We start from the raw sequence: 27746 nt of genomic DNA, 5'->3' as shown, positions 1-27746 counted from the left end.
GTTCCTAAATGTAAACAGCTAAATGATCGTATTTAATTATTTAATGTAGTACTTCAAAATAAAAACACATAAATATAAAATATATGGAAATAAAAGACAAAACTACTACTTACTGTTAAAATGAAGATAAAAACCAAGAGACATTTATATATCCTGAAATTATGAGAAACTACACAGCTACAGCCTCCTGTTTCTTACTTCCATTTTCATTGTTTACTTTTGCTACTTAGATATAAAGTAACTAAAACAGTCAACAAAAAAGAGCAAATATTTGACAATTTCATAGGAGTACACTTTTGCTGCCCTACCAGACCCCTAATCCACTTCCCTGCAAATCAAACATTAGTAAAGACATCTAGTAAATGCAAACCACCATGACAGACATGAGAGGTTTAGAACAGGGCCTCTTCCAGCTAAGGTATTACCATCTAATTGGAGAGGTAAATGATATTTACATTGAAATCACACACATATATCCTCTCTGGTCTGCAGGTAATCAGGAAAAACTTGAGGAAATAGTAGTAGGAGTTGAAATTAATCTTGAAGAATTAGAATTTTGACAAAGAGAAAGAGAAAAGGATTTTCCAGAATAACAGAAATGATAGGAGTTAAGGGATAGCAAAGCCAAGGATGCACATAATGTGTTTGACTCTGAAAGAAATGCCTTGACTGAGGCAGAAGGAACACAAGGGGGACTCAAAGGATACAGCATCAAGCAGATACCACCCTATGGCAGGTATTAAATTCCAAGAGAAGGAGAATTACAGAAAACAAGAAGCTTCTGAAAACACTTTAAGAAGAGTGACGCGATAAACACGTATTTCAGGAACATTTCATTTACTTCTGTCACTTTAGGTTGTGTTAAACATAAATATTTTAAATGTAGAATTATGAAATAAATAAATAGAGAATTATGGTTAGCAAAATGTTTTCAATTTCTTTGAGATGGCAAGAGAGGTCCGAAATCCCTTATCTGGAAGTCAGCATTAGCTGTACTCCTGAATTCAGACTGTGGTTCATTTTTGTTTTTGTTTTTTAAGAAAGGTTAACACAATGCACATAGTATACCACCTCTACTTGAGTCCAGGGCAGCACTTCATTGCCAAACATGTTAATATTTCTGCAATAAAAGATGGCCAGGCACGGTGCCTCACGTATGTAATCTCAGCACTTTGGGAGGCTGAGGTGGGCAGATTACCTGAGGTTAGGAGTTCGAGACCAGCCTGACAAACATGGTGAAACCCCGTCTCTACTACAAAGACAAAAATTAGCCGGGCATAGTGGCTAACGCCTGTAATCCCAACAGCCACTCGGGAGGCTGAAGCAAGAGAATCACTTGAACCCGGGAGGCAGTGGTTGCAGTGAGCCAAGATCGCACCACTGTACTCCAGCCTGGGTGAGAAGAGCAAAACTCTGTCTCAGAAAAAAAATTAATAAATTAAAAAAATAAAAGCATGCGTGCAGTGTGGGATCATGACTACAAATAGTCTCACACTGGTTCAGGTCAGGATTTCCACCCAATGAATTAACAAAAGCAGCATTTGGTTTTCAGAGCACTTTGGATTTCAGGATTACAGATAAAGGATTATAGACCAGAAATGCTTTGCTCATCTTCTCTTCAGTCCCTTGACAAAACTGGAGTTTGGATCAGTGCTAATGCTACTCTAGATAGAAGCAGAGGTCTCAGGAAGAAGTGAGCAAAGGAAACACTGAAAAGAAAAAGGTCTTCAAAAACATTTGCTGAAATGACAACAAATGAAGACTGCGATGAAAGTGTAAGGTCAGTAAAGGCATTAACAATGAAGGTATTAAGAATGGCATAGTGGGCCAGGCGCGGTGGCTCACACCTGTAATCCCAGCACTTTGGGAGGCCGAGGTGGGGAGATCACCTGAGGTTAGGAGTTCAAGACCAGCCTGGCCAACATGGTGAAACACCGTCTCCACTAAAACTACAAAAATTAGCCAGGAGTGATGGCATGTACTTGTAGCCCAGCTACTCCTCGGGAGGCCGAGGCAGGAGAATCACTTGAACCCTGGAAGGCAGAGGTTGCAGTGAGCTGAGACAGCACCACTGTATACCAGCCTGGACAACAGAATGAGACTCCATCTCATAAAACAAAGAAACAACAACAACAAAAAAGAATGGTACAGTAGCGAGGAACTCCAAATAGTTCCTGAGAAGCCACAACTAATGATTTGATTACCTGTACCCAATTGGGCACTCGTCCCTTCTAACCATTCCTTGTTCTCTCACTCTAAAAGCAAAAAACTAAAAGGCCTTTTTTTTTTATAATGAAGTAAACACAAAAGCAAGATCTATCAATTCATGTCTATTTCAAATTAAGCAATGTAATTAAGATTTATTAAAGATTTTTTTTAAACCTCATTTTGTAAGCACACTGTTCCTCTAATTCCCGATCTCCTTTTTCTCATCTGTGGAAGTTTTTACAATAGGTTTGGATCTAAAACAGGCTGCCCAGGAGAAAAATAACACAAGCCACAAATGTTTGCCATATATGTCCATTTAAAATTTTCTAGTAGTCATACTAAAAAATACAAAACATGCCAGGCGCAGTGGTTCACACCCAGCTAGTCAGGAGGTTGAGGCAGGAGTATCACTTGAACCTGGGAGGTGGAGGTTGCATCAACTTGACACTGCACCTGACACTGCACCACTGCAGTCCAGTCTGGGTAAAAGAGTAAGACTCCATCTCAAAAACAGTACAGAACAGTAGACAGAATTTTAATATACTTTACGTAATCTAATACATCCAAAATTCTTTTATCTCACCATGCAATCAATATTAACCATTTTATTAATGGCATCTATGGGTTTTTTTTTTTTTTAATACAATAGGTCTTCTTAGTATGTGTTTTACAATTAAAGCACAGCCCAATTCAACATAGGCACATTTTAAGTTCTGCAGAGCCACACATAGCTAGTGGCTATACACTGCACTGTGCTGGATTAGAGTCTTCAGAGTGGTGACTATATACAGCCTATAATAAAATTAATTGGCTCCTTTTTTAGTTTAGATCACTGTCCCCTACCTGTCACTTTCATGCTTGATTCATCAGGCTCAGTAAAGTTTCAAACAAATGTCTTTCATTTGGTCTTCCTTTCCCCCAGCTATATACTACTTAATTCTAATATTAAGTTAAAATTACTACACACACACACACACAACACAGTCTGTGATGAAAAAAAATACAAACTACTTTTTTTCTTCTTGTCACATTTGCAAGTATACATATAAGACACTAGCTAGCTGAGAGGTTAAGAGGAGCGACAAAGACCTGATTCAATTCTTTTAGGCTCTTTCAAAAAGGAAGCATTAAGACCATAGGTATATTATTAGAGAACCCACTTCTGCCATCTCCTTAGCCCTTCCACTTAAGATGGGCTGCATTCTACATCAAACATGTACTAACAATGGTTAAAACTGGGTAGTTCCAAGGTCATCTTTACTCTGCTTTCCATACTCTGACATTTTCCATAATTCTTAAAAAATGAAGAGAAAAAGCTAAGGAGCAAGACTAAGGACACATGAATAATGATGATGATGACAATTGCTATTATTAATAGATGCTATTACCATTTTTGTTGTTAATATGATATAAAAAGGAATTATAAGGATCCTCTGAAGAGATTAAGGGATAACCAGCTTAAACAAAATCTGACAGTGAGACTTTACATCTAAACACACAGATAATGTATTTTCCTTCGCACAAAGTCCAATGACTACTTTCTGAAATGTTTCCTTCAATTTCTTCTGTAGAGGAGGTGACACTATTAGAAAACAGGCTTCTCTGCTAAATATTTCTTATGTACCAGCCAAACAATCTTCTTCTATTGGGCACAAATACCCTACTGAAACAAGAATATGTTGCTCTGTCTCAAGAAATCTCTATGCCATTTCTCATATTCCTGTAAAGGTTTTGGACAGGTTATTAGGTCTATAAATACAGCTTTAAGCACCTTATGTTTAAAATAACACAAAGCCTAACAAAAGCTTGTTTGTATATTCTGAACCCAGGACAAATGAACCATTTAGGCAATTCCAAAAGATTACACTTATGTTTTAAAAACTGCACCAATGTTAATTAAATCTGGCAACCCTTAAAGGTGTGCTTCACTGTATTACCTCAGAGTGGGTTTAATTAGTTAAACCGAAATTAGGCTTCTGTCACTTTTAAAATCTAACTCCAAATCTGAACCAGAGTCTCCAGTGGTTTCAGCTGCTTTGACCACACTGTGGTATTGGTTTAACACTCTGAGGCATTCTGAAATATTCTAAACCACAGTGAGAATATAGGCTACAACAGGAAATAGATGTGGGTAAACCATAACATTATCTGCACAAAGAAGAGGTAATGGCAAATCTTCTAGAGACATTACATCCAGTTTTTGAGTCGTTTCATCAGCTCATTAAATGTCAAGACAGGATTACCCATTCAATCATGGAATGCAGCCAGTCTACTACCAAAATTGCTGCTATGCAACTTTGCTTGATAAGGACAAGTTCAAGGAACAGATGACAGGAGGACAACCAAGCATCCACCATAAAATGTGCTAGAGTGGAAATGCTATAAAGTTCTAGAAGAGAAATTCAAATTACACCCAAAATGAACCACTCCTCTTCTAAAGTTCCAGCCAATATCCAAAACAAACAGTTAATTAAAAGCTTATACATAAGAGAGATAGATATGACTAAGGGTTGGGAAGTATATTTTTTCTTTGATAACTATAGAGCATAAAATATAATTTCACATAAATGATATTTTAAAACATAGAATATTTATCCATGAAAATAACATTTCAATCATGCCAAATCTCACTGAGGTGACAAGTACAGAGAAATGCCTTGGACTCAGTAGGTGAAGTAAAAGGACACCATGCACCTATTTGAGAGAGAGAAGGGGCAGTTATAGTGCTATATTCAAAGCCTTTTTACCTATTTCAAGATACATTATGTCTGAGTACATATAAGTGATTTTTAAATATGAAAAGAAAAAGTATCATAGCTACTCTGGGTAGCTTTCTATTTTTGGCAAGGAGTCATGCACTGAATACTAAACATTTGCAATTGTTATGCTCTTTTTCTGTTAGACCTAAGAATTACTACTGTGACCAAAGCTTTCTAAAACCTAAATTACTACAAGAAATGAAAAAATTGAGAATGGATTTCCAGATGAAGGCATCATGATGATGAATGTCAACATATTGGTCAATACTCAACTGCTTCATAAGACACTTCTGAAAGCTTCACTGTCCTGAGGCCCCAAAAACCAAATAGGGAAAAAATTAACATGTTAACGAAGGAAAACTGCCCTCTTTGCTCTCATTCTTTTTAAGCACAGCTAAAATAAATTCCTTTTTTTTTTTTTTGAGACACGGTCTTGCTCTGTTGCCCAAGCTAGAGTTCGGTGGCATGATCTCAGCTCACTGCAAACTCTGCCTCCCAGACTCAAGTGATACTCCCACCTCGGCCTCCAGAGTAGCTGGAACTACAGTTGCAAACCACCATGCCTGGCTGATTTTTGCACTTTTTGTAGAGAAGGGGTTTCACCATGTTGCCCAGGCTGGTCTCAAACTTCTGGGCTCAAGTGATCTTCCCATTTCAGCCTCCCAAGTAGCTGGGACTCCAGGAGTACACTACCAGAAGCAGCTAATTTTTATTTTCTGTAGAGACAGGGGTCTTACTATATTTATCCAGGCTGGTTTCAAACTCCTAGACTCAAGGGATCCTCCCAACTCAACCTCCCAAAGTGCCAAGATTACAAGTGTGGGCCACTGTGCCCAGTAATCAACTGGCAATTTTCAAATAGGAGTTCACAAATTTATTGTTATGCAATGCACCCCAAACAGACACAAAATAACATAGAACAGCACCATGTTTACAACTCAATGAACGTAAGTCCAAAATCCAGGTGCTCTGTTGAGTTAAGGAATCTAATGATGGAGTTTATCAATATCATTCTTCTGTGATCATATGTTACAAAGATTTGAAGAGAAATTTATATCCACACACACATAATACATATTGTGTGGTAAAGTAGCAGATATGGGCAAAGATTCAGGTATTTGAATTCATTATTTTGAATACTTCTCAAATTGAAAGTATAATCAATTTTTTTTTTTTAAAGCAGAGTCTCACTTTGTTGTCCATGCCGGACTGCAGTGGCCCAATCTCGGGTCACTGCAACCTGTGCCTCCTGGGTAAGTGATTCTCATGCCTCAGCCTCCTGAATAGCTGGATTACAGGCATGGGCCACCATGTCCAGCTAATTTTTGTATTTTTACTAGAGACAGGGTTTCACCATATTGGCCAGCCAGGCTGGTCTCGAATTCCTGGCCTCAAGTGATCTGCCTGCCTCAGCCTCACAAAGTGCTGAATTACAGGTAAGCCACCATGCCCAGCTCAAACTGAAGGTATAATCAATTTTTTTAAAACCCAATGTAATATATTGGCAAAGATTCAAAAGGAAGTACTTATTGATACTTGTCATATTATCAGAAGAGCCTTATCTCAACAATATATATTATTATAATTTCTTAAGAAGGAATTAATCTTACAAACCAACAGTAAAAAAAAAAAAAAAGTATCAACAGGTTCCTATGTTTTTTTAACAGTACACAGACTAAGATGCCAGACAAAGAAATTCCTTTAAAAAAGAAGTTTGAAGGCCGGGCGCGGTGGCTCACGCCTGTAATCCCAGCACTTTGGGAGGCCGAGGCGGGTGGATCACGAAGTCAAGAGATCGAGACCATCCTGGTCAACATGGTGAAACCCCGTCTCTACTAAAAATACAAAAAATTAGCTGGGCATGGTGGCGTGTGCCTGTAATCCCAGCTACTCCGGAGGCTGAGGCAAGAGAATTGCCTGAACCCAGGAGGCGGAGGTTGCGGTGAGCCGAGATTGCGCCATTGCACTCCAGCCTGGGTAACAAGAGCGAAACTCCGTCTCAAAAAAAAAAAAAAAAAAGAAGTTTGAATACTTGGGAAACAAATTTCCTTATTAGAGTACCGACGAATTAAAGGAAGTTATCATAGGAAAATGTAGCCCTGCAATTTCAGGCTTAGAATATGAAACAGAGCATTCACCAAATGCCAAGTTTTCAGCACACATCATACAAAACAATATCTTCTTTATTCAAAATTTCTTGGTACTAAAGTTTCTAATTTGTTTCTGTTTCCCAACAAAGTTGTGCTAGGTAAAATTAGATTTGTACAAAACTAGCTATGAACATTGTAGCGTCCTAAAGTAGGGAAGCTTACTCTAAGACTTAAAGCAAATACACATGCTCTTAAAGTAAACAAGGAAAATCTCTTTTTACCTATACTATCAGGTGTTGCTGCACTGTCAGCAAAAACTCAGAAATGAAAGTGGGGAAGAGAAACCAAAATAAAAAGTATATAATGAAAAAATAAGTCAGGTTCAGTGGCTCACGCCTATAATCCCAACATTCTGGGAGGCCGAGGTGGGTAGATCATTTGAAGTCGGGAGTACTAGACCAGCCTGGCCAGCATGGTAAAACCCAGTCTCTAAACTAAAACTAAAAAAGCTAGCCAGACATGGTAAGCACACCTGTAATCCCACCTACTAGGGAGGCTGAGACTGGAGAATCACTTGACCCTGGGAGGTAGAGGTTGCGGTGAGCCAAGATCACACCACCGCACTCCAGCCTGGGTGACTGAGTGAGACCCTGTCTCAAAAAAAAAAAAGAAGAAAAAGGAAAAAAAACAGAAAAATTTAGCTATGACAATACTATTGTTTTCATTGCCAATCAGTTAAATGAATATATAACAAAAAAAGCAACCTCAAGAAAATATAAGCTAACAGTACATTCTTAATTTTATACCATCGCAAAAAAATGCTTTGTATCTATAAATTATCAATGATATATCTTTGCTGTTAGTAAGAAGTACTACAGGCCCTCAGTGCAGCAAATGCTTTCAGCAGTAACACCTGACTTAAAAAAAAGAAGGAATGCTGTTAAGACACAATGTTGTTCTGCCTACTGCAGGGTCATATAAAATAGAAATAAAGGCTTTTGATCTTTTCCCTATCAAAAACATGAAAATCCTTCTTTCTGCTAATGCATTAATACTTATTATGGGAAGGCCCCAGAACAATACAGTAAACACCGGGGGGTGGCAGAAGCATAGTGCAGACAAGTAAACTAGGTTTGTCCACAAAAGGTGATGAAATCATTTCAGCATAATGAAGAAGAGACATAAGCAAGTACTAGCAAGCACCTTTTAAATAACACCTACAGATAAGTGGCCACTATCACCTGACAAGTAGGGAAAGCAGACATACCCTCACATATATGTTATTCTATTAAAGCAGGAGCCAAATACCACAACCATCTTTTAAAAAATGTGACATCATTAGCAATGCCCTATGCTCAGTCGCTCCTTCCAGAGCTTATTCTAAACTTTAGGTTAAATCTATTCATTCTTTCTACAACTCTGTACAATTAGAAAAAAAAAAAAAAATCACATCTAACACCCAGAATTCCCCTTTCCTTCTCCCTGGTTTCCTTAATGTAGGCAGCATCTGGTACATCACCACTTACAAAAGAGAAAGTAAGAAGCTGGTCTAAAAAATTTCCACCAGCTCCCAGGGAAAAGTAGCTTTCATTCTTGGGCATGATAAAAGCTGGGAAGTTTTCTAAGGAAAATGGACCTAGAAAGGAAAATGTCACCCAGACTAGAGTTAGATCAGTATCTGGGATCAGCTGCTGCTAACACAAGGCTAGCAAATACACTTCTTGGAAAAAGAGGGATTTAAAAAATGACCTATCTTTCTAAAAGTTCTCGAGTTCAGTATTACCAAGTTAGGGAGATGAAAAGCTGGTGGTAGCAGTTGCTCCTATAATCACTAACAGTCTCAGGATGGGAAAACCCAACAGTTTTACTACCCCAGTTATGCAAGACTAATTTAGATGAAGAGCTGCACTCTTTCTTTAGTTGCCAAGTATCAGATTTTACATCAACATAAAAAGGGAATAAATAACTATTTGCTCTATTTCCTAGATGTGCTTATGTAAATAAAATGACAAAAGCACTCATGTCCTAATAGTAAAACCTCATCAGAATCTCCAAGGAAATTACAAAGGGAGGTCTTCATGTATACAGAAGTAAATTTACCCCAAACATCAATCTGAAAAAGGGGACAAAGAATAAACAGCGGTTGCATTCCATCCAGCAAACCTAGAAGGAGAAAGATGGATCTAAAAATCAGATTTATGGCTGACAGAGCCTTTGCTGATTAAAAGAACGAATGAATGAACAAATGAAAAAATTAAAAACAGGTTTAAGGATATCAGTACCATACAGGGAAGAAGTAAAGAAGGGGTGAAGGAGCCAATGACACCTGTGTGTGTGTGTGTGTGTGTGTGTGTCTATGCATAGCTCAAGAAAATGTAACAGAGGTTAAAAAGAATTCTAATTTCAAGATCTACTGCACTCACTGTAAACTAAAAAAATAAATCCTATTTAGTCAATGTTATATATTGATATATATATATATATATATATATAATATATATATAACATAAAAGGGTATTAATTTTTATTCTTAAAGATGGTCACTCAGAACCTCCATAAATTCTAATGTCTTTATCTGAATCCCTTCTGCAACTATTTGTGATTTTGAATAAATTTCCATATCTAAAGTATTTTACCTAAAGTGGGGAAAATAAGACTTGAAGTATTCTCAGTAAGAAACAAATCATTTTATTTTCAGGCTAATCAGTCAGTTATAGCAGGCTAAGATGGCCAAAAACAAACATGGAATTTTAAAAACCCTATGTGATAATAAATCAAGTGCATTCCCTTATGTAAATTTTCTTGCTACAGATATTCTTCTAAAAAATATGAGTTTTAAGCTGTTTTCCTAAGTGTATTCATACCTATATACTCCTGCATGGTTCATAATCCACAGATGTGAACTACATGGGATGAGGTAGGCAATCCATATGCAAGCAGACCAAAATGAAGCTATAAGCCTGTCTGAAACGTGAACTCATAACCTTTGTCTCATTAGCACTGCACTCCAACTGTTAAAAGATTCAAACATCAACTTGGATTTGAAAAGAGTGGGAGGCAGTGAAACACTAACAGGGAGAAAATTTATGGAGTCTATGCAAAATCTTCTATTAATGAAAACCAGCTGCAACAACAACAGACACTGTTTTCAGTATTTGAGGCTGGCGGAATACTAATGGGTTTCTTCTATTCCAAGTTTCCATATTGGAAGCAAGGTTCTTTAAATCATTATTCCCCTCAGAGTCCTGGGCACTCTACAGAACTACCTTTCTAAAACAACTGTTCTAGAGTCTAAATTTTATGTCCATTAGATGTATACAATGTCTCTCTGAAGAGCCATTTAAAGCCATCCTTATATGAGAAGTTTCCCCAAAGGAAAATTGAGATCCTAACTCTGTTTTATCTATGTTATCCATAAGATCTGTAGCACAGTCTAATTCAAAGTTGTTAATTTTAAACTTAACACCAATATCAGGGATATATGCCACTAACAAAACATTGTGATAAAATATTCATCACTGATTATTTTCACCATAATCTATTTGATTGCCACAAAATTTCCACGATTTGGTAAATACTTTTTCCCAAGCTTTAGTTAATTAGTCTTATTCCCACACAGCCCATAAATCAATTTTAAAATTGTTTGCATGTAACCATCATAATATTTAATATATTCTACCATCTGCCCCAACACCAGTAACTGCAATAAGATATATATACATACGGGCTTTGTTTTCCTAACTTAGCACAGCCAATTCTTCCAGCACAGATCTTACATAATTTTGGTTTGCAGAAATTTCCCCTAGGAAATTCAGGCAGTGGCTTTACCCAAAATGAGGAAAATCATTTACATCAGCTTTTAAGACTAGAAACTGATCAACAACCATTTCTCATACATACATCTCTCTCTATCCTAGGATTATGTGGAAGAGAATATATTCTCCCTAGAATCATGAAGGTTGAGTATAATTTCTGTAAAAGGTACCTTTGGCACCCCAGACAACTGTTAAGAAGTAAGCACATCTGTACTTAAATTATTATACTATTGACTCAAAACCCATTAAAAAGTGGCTTCAAAATGAAAAAGCAAAAAACAAACCTCAATTTTGTCTGTTTTGGCATCTCCCCAGTATACTTTGCCTTCATCATAATCCAAGGCTAAACCATTTGGCCAACCAAGAGAAGTGTTAACCAATACTACACGGTCAGAACCATCCAGAGCTGCTCGCTCAATTTTCGGAATTTCTCCCCAGTCAGTCCAATACATGTACCTATGGAAGTATACAAAGAATGAGCTAAAAATAGACAATAAAATATAACTTTCAGATATTCTAAAGGTGAGATCCACTCCTCCTATTACACTGGTATCATCAGTTAATGCCATAGAAAGGAAAAAAAAAAACATATGAAGAGTGTGTTTAAGACATTTATCACAGCAGTATATAAGATTGTAGGAAATTTTCACATCAAACAGCATGTTTTAGAGCCAATCCTGAAAATGCCTCCCAATAATGAGATTCCAGTTTTACCTTTTTTTTTTTTTTTTTTAAACATTTTTGTGCCCTTTTCCATGAACTTTCTCTCTTCCTTCACGGCTTGTCACTTCTGGTACAAAAGGATTATCCCAGCAATATCAATCAGACGGCAAACAGAATTACAAAAATAACCATTTCTTCCTGCAGTGCTAAGTGATTCTTATGGCTCCTGGATGTTTAAGTGGCTCTAAGACATTGATATATACTGAGGTATAATTTGTCACTATGCTCGTCCTCAGAATATCACAGTAACAATAAAACTGTTGGGTATGTAAGAAGTGGTACTTCCCTAGACTATATAGTCAGGGTGGCATGGCAAAACGAAACAACAAGAAGCTAGGAGTAAAGCTGCATGGCCGGACAAAGTTCTGGAATTCAAGTCATTCACGTATTTAGGGAAACATAAAGTAAGCTATATTCTTACTATAAAATACTTAAAATGGAATTGAAGCTTCCAGGGAAAGGGAAAGAGTTCTGAAAACAATTTCTTTCCACATTTTTCATGGTAATGATGCAATATGAGCAAAATCTGCAGACAACACCCAAAGTCAGCAAACATGGACTTAATTTAGAAAGAAAAAATACCTAAAACATCCAAGGCAAAAAACTAGCAATTTTTTTAACTTGAGATTGTATTCTAATTACCTGTTTATTAGAAACCAATATATGTTATGTTATTTCAGTCAATGTTTTTAGGAACCTGTGAAAAATTGAAATACCACACAGAATTTACTATCAGTAGAGCTTCTTACCCAACCATGGGATCTAACACAATAGCCCGGGGTTCTTCTAAGTCCTCTGAAATCAAGATCTTCCTCATGGTCCCATTGAGCCTTGTCACTTCTATTCGATCAGTGCCAGTGTCTGTCCAATAAAGATTTCGTGCAATCCAGTCCACAGCAACACCATCAGGATGGGCAATTTGAGCAGTGACCACAAACTGACTGCCAGACCCATCTAAGAATGAACGGCGTATGGCCCTCACTTCATCATCAGTCCAGTAGATGTAGCCTTCCACAGGATCGTAATCTACGGCGATGGCATGACGGATGTCTTCCAACTGCAGAACAATGTCTGTAAAATCTGGTGTATCCAACGAAATGCGTCTCAAGTCTGTCCTTCGAGCTAAAAGCAGTAATTCAGTGGCACCTAGAAAAACAAAGCGAAACGAAAAACAGTTTGAAACCCGGAGGTAAAATTTATCTGCTCTAAAGAATCAACTGAAAAATAAATATAAAATATATATTAATTACATAAATTAACATAAAAGGATATGAGCTCTCTTTAGAGTGGAGCTGGAAGGTAATACAGTGAAATAGGGAGAGTCTACTCTGAGGGCAAGCTGTTTAACAACTATGTCTTCAAATCAAGTTGTGTCACACTCTATGGTTTCATTGATTCTACAGCTTCTGGAATTAATCCAGCTAGTTAAAAGTACAATGAATAATGACTATGTAATGACTAAGTAGCTGAGTGTTAAAGGAGAAAGAGATGGAGGATACAGAGTCTTTGTTCAAGAAGCATTTTTTTTAAAAAAGATAAAGAAATCTAGGACAAGAACCTTTGTGGTTGATAGCAATGTTCTAAAATTGGATTGTGGTGATAACTGCATAAGTCTGTAAATTTACTTTAAAAATCACTGAATTTTACACTTAAAAAAATGGACGGATTTTTATATGGTAAGTTATATCTCAATAAAGCTGTCTTAACAAAGAGAAATATAAGGCAGTACCTCACAGAATTGAGAACAAAGCAAGCTATGGAGAAGTAAACAGTAGCAACGGAGGGAAGAAACCAGATAAACATAACACAGTGGTTAACAGTAAGAGTTGCAGATCCAATATAATCTGATTCAAGTAGCTACACAAACTTTGGGAAAATATCTAATCTCTCTAGGCTTAGTTTTCTCATCTATACCTCGTAAGGTTGCTGTAAGGGTTAAAGGAGATAAATATATAACTCAGGAAGGTACTGAACATGGAAGTACTCAAGAAACATTAACAATACTTACTAATAGTGCTAAAAAATAAAGCACTGAATTTAAAATTAGATTTATTTATGAAATGTTTTAAGCCCAAGCCCCAAATATTCAACCACATAACTGAGAATGAGGATATTGAGCTCAATCTTTTTTCATTTTAAATGTTAAACCACCAACAAAAAATTATCTTACTATAAGAAGCTAATAAAAGACGGTAAGCAAATTGACAGCTGAAAGGGCAAGAAAAGATTCCCAGCTAAACGAATGAGTCCAAAACAGAATGCTGGCATATAAGCTTCAAGCGTCTATCTAGAATTACAGGTTAAAAGACGGAGAAAAGGAGTGAAGGCTCTCAATATCGGCTTTTTCACTCTAGAGTTAATTATAAATGAATTCCAACCTGGAGAAAATACAGCCCAAATGCGATAGCAGGAACCAAGCAGGAATAACTGCACAATTCACTGCTCCAGCTAACAACCAAAAGGCGCCAGCCCAGAACTTCACAAAGAAGTCATAGAGCTGTTAATTTGAGCAAGGTGATCAAAACAGAACAGTTAAACTTAAGGCTATTACATGCCAAATGCACACATGAAATTCAAAACTGGTTAAACACGTACACTTGCACTGCTGTGAGGGAGTAGATAGACCCATTATTGCTCAAATAAATCCTCTGTTTATGTAGTCAGGCTACATTTTTAAAGAAAAAAGCAACATTACAAAAACCTTTTGTTTTAAATTGAAACCAAATTGTTGTCTGCCATGGAAACCATTTGACAGGAGTCAGCCAGCTTCACCTTTTACTATAAGGATAATTTATCAATGCCAAGTCATAACAAATATCCTGTACACAGACTCAATTCCATCTCTCTGACTCCCTGGCCCCCTTGCCAGGGACTCTAACACACTCCAAAGTACAGGCTTCTGCTTTTCAGGTTAGATAAAGAAGCCATGGCTAAATATAACAATTTTCTTACCAGGTCTTGCTGGTTGCTAGAGAACAAGATGGTGATCCATAGGGATGAGAATGAATAACATTCTCATTAAGAAGAAAAACAGAAGAACTGGTGTTCTTCCAAACCAGAAGTCCCTTGAAATGTCCTAAATCAGTATACTTTCTCCAACATGCCCTCTCTCTATAGGGAATTAAGAGTAAGGAGAAGAGGCAGTGTGTTTCTTAAGTATAAAAAGAAGTTGTTTAAAACAGTACAATATGTATTTTTTTCTTCTTCTGAAAGCATCTCTATTGTTAAAAAGCAATTTAAAATATCCTTAAATCATTTGTTAGAAAATGTATCTCATATTCTTTGTAACTAAAAGTTTAATAAACATATTTCCTTTCAGAGATGTTCTTTATTTACAAATGCTACCTGTTAAAAATATATTCTTTATGAGAAGTAACACTCATTTCTATAGTTATCAATTTTGGTATCGATAACTATGAGATTTGACAGAAAAGATAGAGCATGTCATTTTTTTCAAAAATGTTACTTACAACACGAAAATAATGTATAAAATAGCATTCAAATGATGTCATAGAATAAAACACTCCTATAACCATGTGTGAAGATTGTGAGATTAAGTGACTGGTCTCCCAAAGCACTATAACCTAGACAGCCAATTATAGAAAAAACAAATAATGAGGAATTCCAATAGTTTTAAAACTTTTCATTTTAGATAATGTCTTACCATCTTTGCAAGTTTTTCCATTCTCCAGGAGTTTGACCCCAGTGGGGCAAGCACACTGATAAAAAGGTTTGACTGGAGACATCAAACACAAATGGGAACAACCACCATTGTCAATTGCACATAGATTTGTAGCTGTCAAATATAAATCACATTGATTAATACCAATGATTACTAAGTACACAAAGGTTAACAACCATAACATGAACAACTGTGATAAGCCAAAATTATTACCAAATGTCATGCAGGTGCTTAACTACCAAACCATTGCAAGGAAAGGAAATAATCAGTGTAAATTTACTAAGTATTTTGTATCCAAAGAATATAAAAGAAGTAAAACAGGAAATCCCTGCCCTAAAAGAGGTTATAATTTAGTCCATTAAACAAAATTAACAACAAAAAAAGAAAAACTAAAACAAATAGAAATCAAAAAAACTAAGTGTTATTTTACACATTATAGACAACAAGTACAGAGTCAAATGGGAAAAAAAAAAACCCTGAGGTTTAAAGAATTGAAGAACTTTGTGGAGGATCTAGCACAGGAGCCTTTAAGGATAATTATATCCACTTTGTGGAAGGATAGGTAAGAGGACATTTCAAGTGTGGTAAAGCTATCTGAATAAAACCTTGGGGGCCATAAACGAGTTAAGATAATAAGATCAACAGTATAACTGGAGGTTACGGTTTCTATTGACTAATAGAAACTAAAGCTGAATGAGTATGAAGAATGGGAACAGACTGAGGTGAAGGACACTGAAAGCCAAGAAAAGTAATTATGTTAACAAGTCATGCTTTGGGAAGATTAACATAGAAGGAATAAGCAGAAAAGTGGGGAAATAAAAAGCAGAGAAAACTAATTAGCAAAATTAGAAATTATGAAAAGGGACATGTCCAAACAATACTCATAGAAAAAAAATCAACAGAAGATGGAGAGCAATGGAACATGAAAGATAAAAGTAATCAATATGAAAGATAACTGTAAATTCTCAAATTACTAAAACATAAAGGACCAACAGTGCCATTTAAAAAGAAAAACAACGCCTGTAATCCCAGCACTGTGGGAGGCTGAGGCGGGTGGATCACGAGGTCAGGAGATCGAGACCATCCTGGTCAACATGGTGAAACCCCATCTCTACTAAAAATACAAAAAATTAGCTGGGCATGGTGGCGCGTGCCTGTAATCCCAGCTACTCCGGAGGCTGAGGCAGGAAAATTGCCTGAACCCAGGAGGCGGAGGTTGCGGTGAGCCGAGATCGCGCCATTGCACTCCAGCCTGGGTAACAAGAGCAAAACTCCGTCTCAAAAAAAAAAAAAAAAAAAAAAAAGAAAAGAAAAACAGGAGGCCAGGCACGGTGGCTTATGACTATAATCCCAGCACTTTGGGAGGATAAGATGGATGGATAATTTGAGTCCAGGAGCTTGAGACCAGCCTGAACAACATGGAGAGATGAGATCCTGCGTCTATAAAAAGTACTAAAATTAGGCCAGGTGCAGTGGCTCATACCTATAATCCCAGCACTTTGGGAGGCCAAGGTGGGCAAATCACCTGAGGTCAGGATATCGACACCAGCATATCGAGAAACCTTGTCTCTCCTAAAAATACAAAAAATTAGACAGGCGTGGTGGCACATGCCTGTAATCCCAGCTACTCAGGAAACTGAGGTAGAAGAATCACCAGCCTGGGCAACAAGAATGGAAGTCCATCTCAAAAAAAAAAAAAACTAAACTAAAATTAGCCAGGTATGGTGGTGGCAGCATATGCCTATAGTCCCAGCTACTTGGGAGGTTGAGGTGGGAAGATCGATTGAGCCTGGAAGTTCGAGGCTGCAGTTAGCTGTAATCACATCAACACACAACAGAGCAAGACTCCATCTCAAAAAAACAAACAAAAAACAGGGAAAATTCTTTTGAGGGCTATAGAGAATAAAAAAATTCATATGAGTGACTGAACGTTTTCTTTTGTACAGAACAGTAACACATACATTTAAAAACATTTTTATGGGCTCATGATCATTGGATTCCAACATAACACTTTCAATATTTGATTATCTCCACCTAAATGAAAAGAGCTAATATAAAGCAACACATGGTACAAACACTCTTCATTTTTGGCTATGGAATAAAATCTGAAATACACTCAGACACATGCCAGACATTTATTTACACACAAGTGCCAAACCCTTAACATTCTCATTTTCCTTTAAACCTAATTCCAGTCCTCTCTTACAAGTTGTCAGCAGTCATAGTCCAAGTCATTGTAAAGGCTGACCAAAAATAGAACCAAAACTAAGGAAAACAAGGTGGGAAGGCTGCACAGAAAAGTTTAAGTAGGTGTTTTATTTAGCAAGCTGAGGTACTTATATTCAAATAAATTCTAGATTAACAGAGTTTTCATTTAAAAAAAAGAGGGTTTTCTTTCCCCTGAGACAGAATTTCATTCTTGTTGCCCAGGCTCAAGCGCAATGGCATGATCTCGGCTCACTGCAACCTCTGCCTCCTGGGTTCAAACAATTCTCCAGCCTCAGCCTCCCAAGTAGCTGGGATTACAAGCATGTGCCACCAAGCCCAGCTAATATTTTTGATATTTTAGTAGAGACGAAGTTGCACCATGTTGGGCAGGCTGGTCTCAAACTCCTGACCTCAAATGATCCACCAGGCTTGGCCTCCCAAAGTGCTAAGATTACAGGTGTGAGCCACTGCGCCTGGCCCAAGAGTTTGTTTTTTAAACATAGTCACATGAACACACTCAACCACAATTTTTGAAAGAAATAATAGGAATAAAAAATTCATTTGTGTATAAGCCTAGCATATAAGCTATCTCAATTTTTAAATTATCTCTCTCGTCTCTACCTCTATAACTGCTGACCCAAGAAAAGTGCTGAGGGGGTCTGCAGTGACAGGCTACAAACGGCCTAGGCTACTATCTAACCGGAATTATATTTTCACATTTTTCCTTTTATTATTGAGACAGAGTCTCACTCTGTTGCCAAGGTTGGAGTGCATGGCACAATCTCGAGTAACTGCAATCTCCACTTCCCGTGTTCAAGTGATTCTCCTGCCTTAGCCTCCCAAGTAGCTGGGACTATAGGTACACACCACCACACCCTGCTAATTTTTTTTAGTAGAGTCAGGGTTTCGCCATGTTGGCCAGGCTTGCCTCAAACTCCTGACCTCATGTGATCCGTCTGCTTTGGCCTCCCAAAGTGCTGAGATTTTAACTCTTTTTTGTTCCCACCAACTACCTTTGGATATGCCCTCCCTCCTCCTGATCCTCACTAAAGCCAGACATTAGAGTGCTACAAAGCTGTTCCAAATTGCAATTTAAAAATCAAGGATCACTTACCATTTGGCTGCCTCTGTTGGCTGAAGACATGTATATCCATGGGCGAGAAGATGTTAGAATGGATTTCATGCAGACCCTCACCAGTATACTTGTTGCAAGCCAAAATGGAGTGTGTGTTCCAGTCAGTCCAGTACAATGTGTCCTCAAATAACGTCAAGGCAAAAGGATGTGGAAGGGAACCTTTAACCACTGCCTGCCTATTAACACAAAGAAAAATTCAAACTTACTTCTAAATTTTCTTCTTCTATCATAACGTCACCTCTCTCATTAAAGTAATCTTAGACTTGAGATTGTGCCACTGCACTCCAACCTTGGCAACAGAGTGACACTCTGTCTCATTAACACATACAAATCTTGAGTAACACATACCTTTAGGTCTAATATACCTATAAAAAGTAATTCACATGATGAATTCATGTAAGTTTTTTAAGGTGTCCAAAAACCCCCAAACAAGTACTTCGAAATGGCCCCTAACTTGGCAGCAGGCTCAAGTTCAGTATAAGATACCCGGCAGAGAGACAGCACTGCTTTTTCACTGTCTGCACTGCTGTCAAATCCTACCCTTCAACTACCATCTCTGGACTCAAAGCATCCATCCTTTCACTTAATTCATGTTATCAGACTGAGAAGGGTAAGTAATGAGAAAAATCACAGGGGTTACAGTTGGCACTGAAGTAGATTTATATAAGCAATAGGTTGCTTTTCTTCTTGATACAGAAGAACAAAGAATCTGAGCCCGTTTTGCCCATCCCTTCTTATGGTTTTGATAACTGAGAATGAAACATAAACATGAGGCCAAAATGGCATGCAGGTAGCACTCTCCCTGCAAACCCCAGTCTAGCTCCAGCAAATAATCATCTTAGCTGGCTTTTCACTATATTCAGGCGGCCAAAAAGAAGTCCTGCCACTGGCAGAATATGTGCAGGAGATAAAGCAGAACCAACATTTTCACAAGCAATACATACTGTTTAAAAGCAAAAGTAGACAGTCTGGTTAGTACTTAAGGCACAGAACTTTGTAGAGTATCAGAGACAGTTACGGAATAAGCAAATGCTCTGGAATAATGACCAAATCACGATTTGAGTCAAATTTAACATTCAAGAAAATACATGCTTTGATCTTTTCATAAATCCATTTTCCAATAGCCCACCCAGAAGGCAGAGATGGGCAGAGGAAGAGGAGGAAGGGAAAGAAAAACGAAGGGAAAGGGGAAAGGAAAACATAAGCTACTGAAGAGAAATCAAAAGTATCATATGTCTTAAGGAAGATGATTCAATTTTCAGGTCCTTGAGGTTAACTGATGATTTCTATTATCTAACAGACTACCAATATATTAAATCAAAAGCAATTCAGATCATTTTTATGTGCAAGCAGAATTAGCATCTGTGATTGCCCATGGAACAGTCTTAGTCTAAAGCATTATATATTCAGGCAAGATACCTGTACTCCCAACCCACATCACTAGTTTTCTCATTTTCCTTAATCCTCTCTTCCCTAAGTAAAAAGACTACTATTCTCTCTCATTTCCCAAAGAGAACTGCCACAATGCCTACTCCTGAAGTTCTTTCTTCCACTTTTTAAATGGACAGTTTTATTAAGTTTACTAAGGAGACTATATTCTTTACAGGGTGTCAGCACAGTTCACATTCAATTTTAAACAGACCTGTATATTTCACACTAAAGTCTTCTAAAATTCATGGTAAGACACGGAGAGACAACTGAGGAAGCTGCCAAAAAAGACAAGTAACACAAATGAAAAATAAAGAGTAGTTAAAACTAAGTTACTTCGCACTTCAACTATCTTAAAAAACTGCTCTGAAAAACTCAAGGGGGGAAAAAGCCTTAAAAGGGTTCTTAGTATACCATTAAATGAAAAGTTAAAATTCACTCTACTGAACTAAATAGGAAAATAATCATATGGAAAAGGCAAAATTCCCAAAAGCTATGTTCATTTTATATATTAATTGAACGTATAACATTAGAAATCAGAGATGAGCTTAAATCCCCACTTGACACTTACTACTGAAACCACTTCTGCAAGTTCTATTTCTTCATCTGTTAATGGAAGGTAATAATTTATTCTCACTGAGTCACTGTGAAGATTGAATAACATATGCAAAAGCCACTTGGCACTATGCTTGGTACTTAACACTTTCATTAATGATTCCTCAATTTTAAGACAGGCATTTTCAATATTTCAACATTTCTGATATAAGGGTAACATTTTACAATGTGAACATTTCATGTAGTAGTTTTTAAAATCAGCAAGTTCTTAAAATCAATGGCTTATTAAGATCAGTAAATACCATAACTTTTTTATGTGTGTGTGACTGAGTCTTGCTCTTGTCTCCCTGGCTGGAGTGCAGCGGCACAATTCTGGCTCACTGTAACTTCCACCTCCTGGTTCAAGTGATCTCCTGTCTCAGCCTTCTAAGTAGCTGGGATTATAGGCATGCGCCACCACACCAGGTTAATTTTGTATTTTCAGTAGAGATGGGGTTTTACCATGTTGGCCAGGCTAGTCTCAAACTCCTGACCTCAGGTGATCTGCCTGCCTTGGTCTCCCAAAGTGCTGGGATTTCAGGTGTGAGCCACCGCACCTGGCCCTAACATTAAATTTAAATGTCACTTTGTTTTCATAGCCTTTCTTAATTTCCTCCCACCCCAAGCTAAGTTTCTGTATGTTCTTGTAACAGTAAACTGTTTTATAACTGTTTACCTATCCAACAACTCTCTAACAGATAGCCTTTTTGAGAGTAGAACTCTAGCTTATTCATATACCGAGGATCTCACACAATATGTGCACAAATTAGATACCCTTACTAAACACTCTAGATGCTTGATAAAATGTTTTTAAGAAAATATGTAATTAACAGAGCTGAACAAAAGGCAGAACTAAGAACACTATCATGCAAGGGTGATATAATGATTTGTCCAACCAAGGAGTCGTTTCATGACTTGTTCTTGAAAGGAGAGATAACCGTACGTAGTCTTCCGCTTTCTTCTCTCTAGCTGAGATTACCAAGTAAGCCTACCTCCTGATCCCCTTCTGGAAACACAAGTTACTTCAAGGAGTCGATCATGGCTGCTAAGCACCAAAATGCCAGGTAAGATCCAAGCCCAGTTCCTCAATAGTAGGTCACAACAATAACAGGAACTAAAAAGTGAATCTCCACACTGGAGACCACAGGAAAGAAACCAAGACTCCCTGCAACCTCACTGATGTTTTCATATAGTGCTTGCAATCTCTGAACATCATCTCCTGCCTATGTCTGTCATATTCTGCAATTTACTGATAAAGCTCACCCCGGCCAATACCTCCTAAGTACCTCTTGCTAGCTCTTTTAGATTCTTTGAACTTTGCAAGGTGGTTCTTTTGAACTCTGCACCAACTGGACTTATCCTTATAAAACACATGCATGCCCTCGTTCACTTTTTGTTTCTGAACCTCCTCCCAGATAGTTATCTTCTGCCCCTCTCTCAGAACTGCTCACTTGTATGAATAATAAATCTTTCTTTACTCATACCACATGGACTGCTGTCACAAGTTCTGACATCTAAACTTAACCTTAGAAGGAAGCTTCCCTTCACCACAGTGAGTTTGTAATAGTATCTAAGAAGACAACGTCAGCAGTGATGGCAAGGCTTTTGAAAAATCTCCACAAATCCTCCACATAAACACAGAAAACACCTTCGTAATGAACCGCAAACCCCACAGACATTTACAACAAAGCTAGGTAAAACCCAGGATACAAAACGGTACAGATAACTTCCAATGGTCATTAAGATATGACTGATACTGGCACCTCTGCAGGATATGAGAAAGAAACAATAGGACATCTGCAGGACAGAACATACAAAACAGACAACACTGGGAAGCTCAGTAAACCAACCTGAGAACAGCAACCAGCTATGGGCTCTGGCCTCTTCAAGAGTAAATGAATACAATGAATTCAGTCAGGCACTGAAAGATCTAGCACTATGCTTTAACCTACTGTGAACTCTCAAAATTGACCTTCCTGGGCTCCCTTTCAGACAAAGCCCCATAAAGAAGAGAAATCACTGGGAGCAGACTGAAAAATGTGCATGACTGGTATAGGAGACAATGGAAAAATAAGGTACAGAAAAAGCAGAAGGAAAGTTTGAGAGCAAGGAAATCCCAGAAAGCTAGCTGCCATAGTTTTTAAAGACATGAACATAGACATGAGAATTCTGTAAAATTTATGATGAATTCTGCCTTCTTCTGTATGTTCAAGCAAAACAGTTTCACCTGAAAATAAGAAAACAAAGTACTAAGGTCAAATCCCATTCAAGTTATATTAAAAATAAGAAAAGGATAAAGTGAAGAATAACATCCCTACAGACAACAAAAGTATACCAGGGCCAGTCGCGGTGGCTCACACCTATAATCCCAGTACTTTGGGAGGCCAAGGAGAGCAGATCACGAGGTCAGAAATTCGAGACCAGCCTGGCCAACATGGTAAAACCCTGTCTCTACAAAAGATACAAAAAATTAGCCGGGCGTGGTGGCGTGTGCCTGTAATCCCAGCTACTCGGAGGCTGAGGCAGGAGAATCACTGGAACCAGGGAGGCAGAGGATGCAGTAAGCCAAGATCACACCATTGCACTCCAGCCTGGTCGACAAGGAGAGACTCTGTCTCAATTTAAAAAAAAAGAAAAGTATGCCAAAAAGATATGGAACTAGAACAAATTAAATTGATAACATTTCAAAACAGCCAACGTCTTTAAAATAAGATACTAGTCATAAATGAAGAACACAAATTAGAATCAGACACCTCAGAAGTGAGGTGATAGGACTGATGAAAGAATGAGAAATAAAAAAACATATCATTTCAGAAATGAAGTCTAAGAAATAATATAAGAATGAATAAACATAATACATAAAGAAAAAAATAGTGAAAAGGAAGAAATATTAAAAAATAAAAAGAAGATTTTTAAAAAATAAAATATTTGAAGGACAAAGGACAAGGGAGAGAACGGAACTACACTGGAACAAGGAAATAACTCCAAATGGTAACTTGAACCCTCAGGAAGAAATGAATACCAGAAACAATAAATATGTAGGTTACTACAAAAGACTTTATACATAATGTTTTCTTTTTCCTTTAACCTTTCTAACAGGTGTAAGACTGTATAAAGCAATACTTATAACCCTGTATTAGACATAATAGAAATGTAACATAAATGATAATAATAGCACAAAGGATAAAAGAGAGAATACAGATATACTTAAAGTTTATGTACTTTACACAATTAATATTACCACAAAGTAGATTTTGACAAAATGCTTGTTGCAATTCCTAAAATAATTACCTTTAAAATCCCAAAAATATAGTTTAAAATTATCAACCAAGGAATCAAAATGACACATCAGAAAATATCTATTAATCCAAAAGGACAAAGGAACAAAGATGACGTTAGAAAATTTTAAAACAGAAAAAAAAGTCAGATATAAGCCTAACCATAACATTAATTATATTCAATGAGAATAAACCCACCAATCAAAAGGCAAAGGCTGTTAGATTGAATAAAACAAAGATTATACTAAATGCTGTCTATAAAAAACACACTTTACATTTAAAGATACAAATAGGTTGAAAAGAAAAGGTTACAGTAAACAGTAACCATAAGAGAGCTGGAACAGCTCTAGCAGACAAAATAGATCTTAAGTATAAAAAGGTAATTAGAGATACAGAGGCAGGTTTTATGAGAGTCATCAGGAAGATACAATTAGAATATTGATACCTAAAAACAGAGCCCCAGAACAAATGAAGCAAAACCTGACAGAAATGAAGGGAAAAACAGACAGTTCAACAATATAGTTAGTTGGTGAGCTCAACACCCTATTCTCACTAAAGAACTGGATAGAAAATTATCAAGGATATAGAAAATTTGAACATTATTAACCAACTTAACCTACCAGATATAGAATATTCCATCTAACAACAGAATACACAATCTTTTCATGTACATATGGAACTTTCTCCAGGACACCACATGCTAGGAGACAGAATTAATCTTAAAAGACGAACACATACAAAACATACTACTATCCGACCATAATAAAATTCATCAAGAAATCAAAATAAGAAAATTTGGAAAGTCAAATTATATTCTAAATTTTTGAAATTTTTTTTTAAGTTTCTTCTAAATCAGCACTGGGTCAAGGAAGAAATCACAAGAAAAGTTTTTAAATATTTTGAGCTAAAAGAAAATGAAAATACAAAATATGGAAATGTACAGAATGCTAATGCCTATATTAAAGAGAGATCACAAATCAATTATTTAAGATGTAACCTTAAGAAACAAGAAGAAAAGCAAACTAAATCCAAAGCAAGCATAAAGAAGAAAATAAAAACATTAGGGTAAAAAAGAAAAAAAAAAAAAAGGGCAATGAAACATAAAACAGAAAAACAAAAAAGAGGAAAAAACAATAAAACCAAAAGCTGGTTCTTCTTTGAAAAGATCCATAAAACTGACAACCCTTTAGTGCTAGACTGACCAAGAAAAAAAGATACACATTGTGAAACCTGTGTATAAAATGATTAATGAAAGAGAAACACGGCCTTACAGAAATTAAATAAAAAAATTATTAGGAGATACCATTAACAACTTTATGCCAACAGATTAGACAAATTAATGAAACAAAAATATTTCTGGGAAAAAAACCCAAACTACTAAAACTGACTCAAGAACAAACAGAAAATCTGAAGAGCTCTACAACAAATAAATAAACTGAATGCGTAATTTAGTATCTTCCCAAAAAGAAATTCCCATACCCAGATGGCGTCAGTGGTGAATTCTACCCAATATTTGTAGGAAAAATTGTGTCAATTGTTCACACACTCTTCCAGAAAATAAAGGAAAAAGAAATAACTCCCAACTCTTTCTATGAAGCTGACATTATGCTAATCTCAAAACCAAATAAACACAAGAAAAACAAACGATGGCTCAATATTCTTCACCATTACAGACATAAAAATCCTCAACAGAATATTAGTAAACCAAATCTAACATTTCAAAGAGGTATAAACCATGACCAAGTAGAACTTACCCCAGAAACCCAAGATTGGTTTAACAACTAAAAACCAATTAGTGAAATTCATCATGTTCATAAAATAAAGAATAAAACTGCATAATTATTTCCATAGATGCAGAAGCAGCACTGGACAAAATCCAGTAATTATTCATGGTAAAACCTGTCCATGAACTAGGTATAGAAAGGGACTTCCTCAACCCGATAAAATCCCTTTATTAAAAAACCTACAGGTAATATCATGCTCAAGACTATGATCTTTTCATAATAAAGTAAAGCCAATTCAGAGAAAAGAAATGCATAGCTTAGTGAGCTACTATACGGCAAACACTCTTGTAACCATGAATTCACTCAGATGACTTCAAAAGGCCCTTCATAAACCTTGTCCTAATCCCTCCCTCTCTACAGAAGTAACAATTATTCTGACTTTCTATTAGTCACTTTCTTGCCTTTACAGTTTTATTGCTTTTTCTAAGTATGCATCCATAGAAAAATGTTCAGTCTTAAGCACCATTTTCATTTGTTATTTCTTTTAAAGTCTCTCTTTTAAAAAAAAAATTTAACTGGTACATAAATAATTACACATTATTTGTGGGGTACACAGTCAGGCTGCAATACATATAAGGTACAGTGATCAGATCAGGGTAATCAGCATATCCATAATCTCAAATATTTAATATTTCTGCATTGGAAACATTCAGCATCCTCTTTGAAATATATAATGTTTTATCTGTTAATTACAGTCATCCTGCAGTGGTACAGAACACTCAAACTTTTTCTAACTGTAATTTTGTATTTTTTTAGCAAATCTCTTGTTATCTCCTCCCTCCCCCTACTATTTCGAGCCTCTAGCATCCTCTACTCTTTACTTTTGTAAGATCAACATTTAGCTTCCACATGAGTGAGAACATGCATGGTTTAATTTTCCGTTCCGGGGCTTATTTCACTTAAGATAATATTCTCCAGGTCTATCCACATTACCGGGAATGACAGGATTTCATTCTTTTTATGGCTGAATCGTATTCCATTGTGTATATATACCCACGTTTTATTTATCCATTCGTGTGTTGTTGGACACCTAGGCTGATTCCACAGCTTGGCTATTGTGAATACTGCTGCAATAAACATAGGGGTGCAGATGTCTTCACACACTGATTTCCTTTCTTTGGGATAAATTCCCAGTAGTGGGGCTGCTGGATCATATGGTAGCTCTATTTGTAGATTTTTGAGTAACTTTCATCTATTCTCCATAGTGGCTGTACTAGTTTATACTCCCACCAAAAGTGTGTAAGAGTTTCCTTTTCTGTGTGTTCTTGACAGTATTATTTTTTATCTTTTTGGTAATAGCCATATCCTAACTGGGGTGAGATGATACTTCACTGTGAATTTCAATTGCATTTCCTGGATGATTTGTGATGTTGAACGTTTTTCTTCATGCTTGTGGCCATTTATTTACATGCCTTCTTTCGACAATGTCTATTCAGATCATTTCCCCATTTTTAATCGAACCATTTGTTTTTTTTGCTGTTAAGCTGTTTGATTTCCATGCATATTCTGGATATTAATCCCCTGTCAGATAAGTAATTTGCAAATATTTTCTCTCATTCTGTACGTTGTCTTTTCACTCTGTTGATTCCTTTGCTTTTTAGTTTGATATAATACATCTGTTTGTTTGTTTTGGCTTTTGTTGTCTGCATTTTTGAGGTCTTATTCATAAAATCTTTTCTCAGACCAATGTCCTGAAGCATTTCCCCTATGGTTTCCTCTAGTAGTTTTATAGTTTCAAGTCTTACATTTAGGTCTTTGATCCATTCTAAGCTGATTTTTGTGAGGGAGGTATCCAGTTACATTCTTCCATATGTGGAAATCCAGTTTCCCCAACATCATTTATTGAAAAAAACTATCCTTTCCCCAATCTATGTTCTTGGCACTTTTGTCAAAAATCAATTGGCTATAGATACATGGATTAATTTCTGGGTTTTCTATTCTGTTCCATTCATCTATGTTTCTGTTTTTATGCCAGTACCATGCTGTTTTGGTTACTACAACTTTGTGGTGTATTCTGAGGTCTGTTGTCAGCATGACGCCTC

General features: G+C 36.7%; 1 protein-coding gene across 6 annotated transcripts in view; it reads right to left on the bottom strand.

Annotated features, from left to right (window-relative positions):
• The window catches only part of LRP6 (LDL receptor related protein 6), a 151182-nt gene that overhangs the window by 53468 nt on the left and 69968 nt on the right, over window positions 1-27746 (bottom strand). For all 6 annotated transcript variants that reach the window (XM_078338294.1, XM_078338296.1, XM_002752136.6 and 3 more), the window contains 4 exons: window positions 18600-18796; window positions 15260-15391; window positions 12345-12741; window positions 11157-11328 (listed from right to left, as the gene is read on the bottom strand). In XM_078338294.1, the coding sequence (XP_078194420.1) occupies window positions 11157-11328; window positions 12345-12741; window positions 15260-15391; window positions 18600-18796 (898 nt within the window). The remainder of the gene's footprint in view (window positions 1-11156; window positions 11329-12344; window positions 12742-15259; window positions 15392-18599; window positions 18797-27746) is intronic.

This window comes from Callithrix jacchus, chromosome 9 (assembly GCF_049354715.1).
Source record: "Callithrix jacchus isolate 240 chromosome 9, calJac240_pri, whole genome shotgun sequence".
In the NCBI taxonomy this organism is placed as follows: Eukaryota; Metazoa; Chordata; class Mammalia; order Primates; family Cebidae; genus Callithrix; species Callithrix jacchus.
The sequence above is the reverse complement of the archived record's forward strand: the minus strand, read 5'-3'. Positions and strand labels throughout refer to the sequence as shown.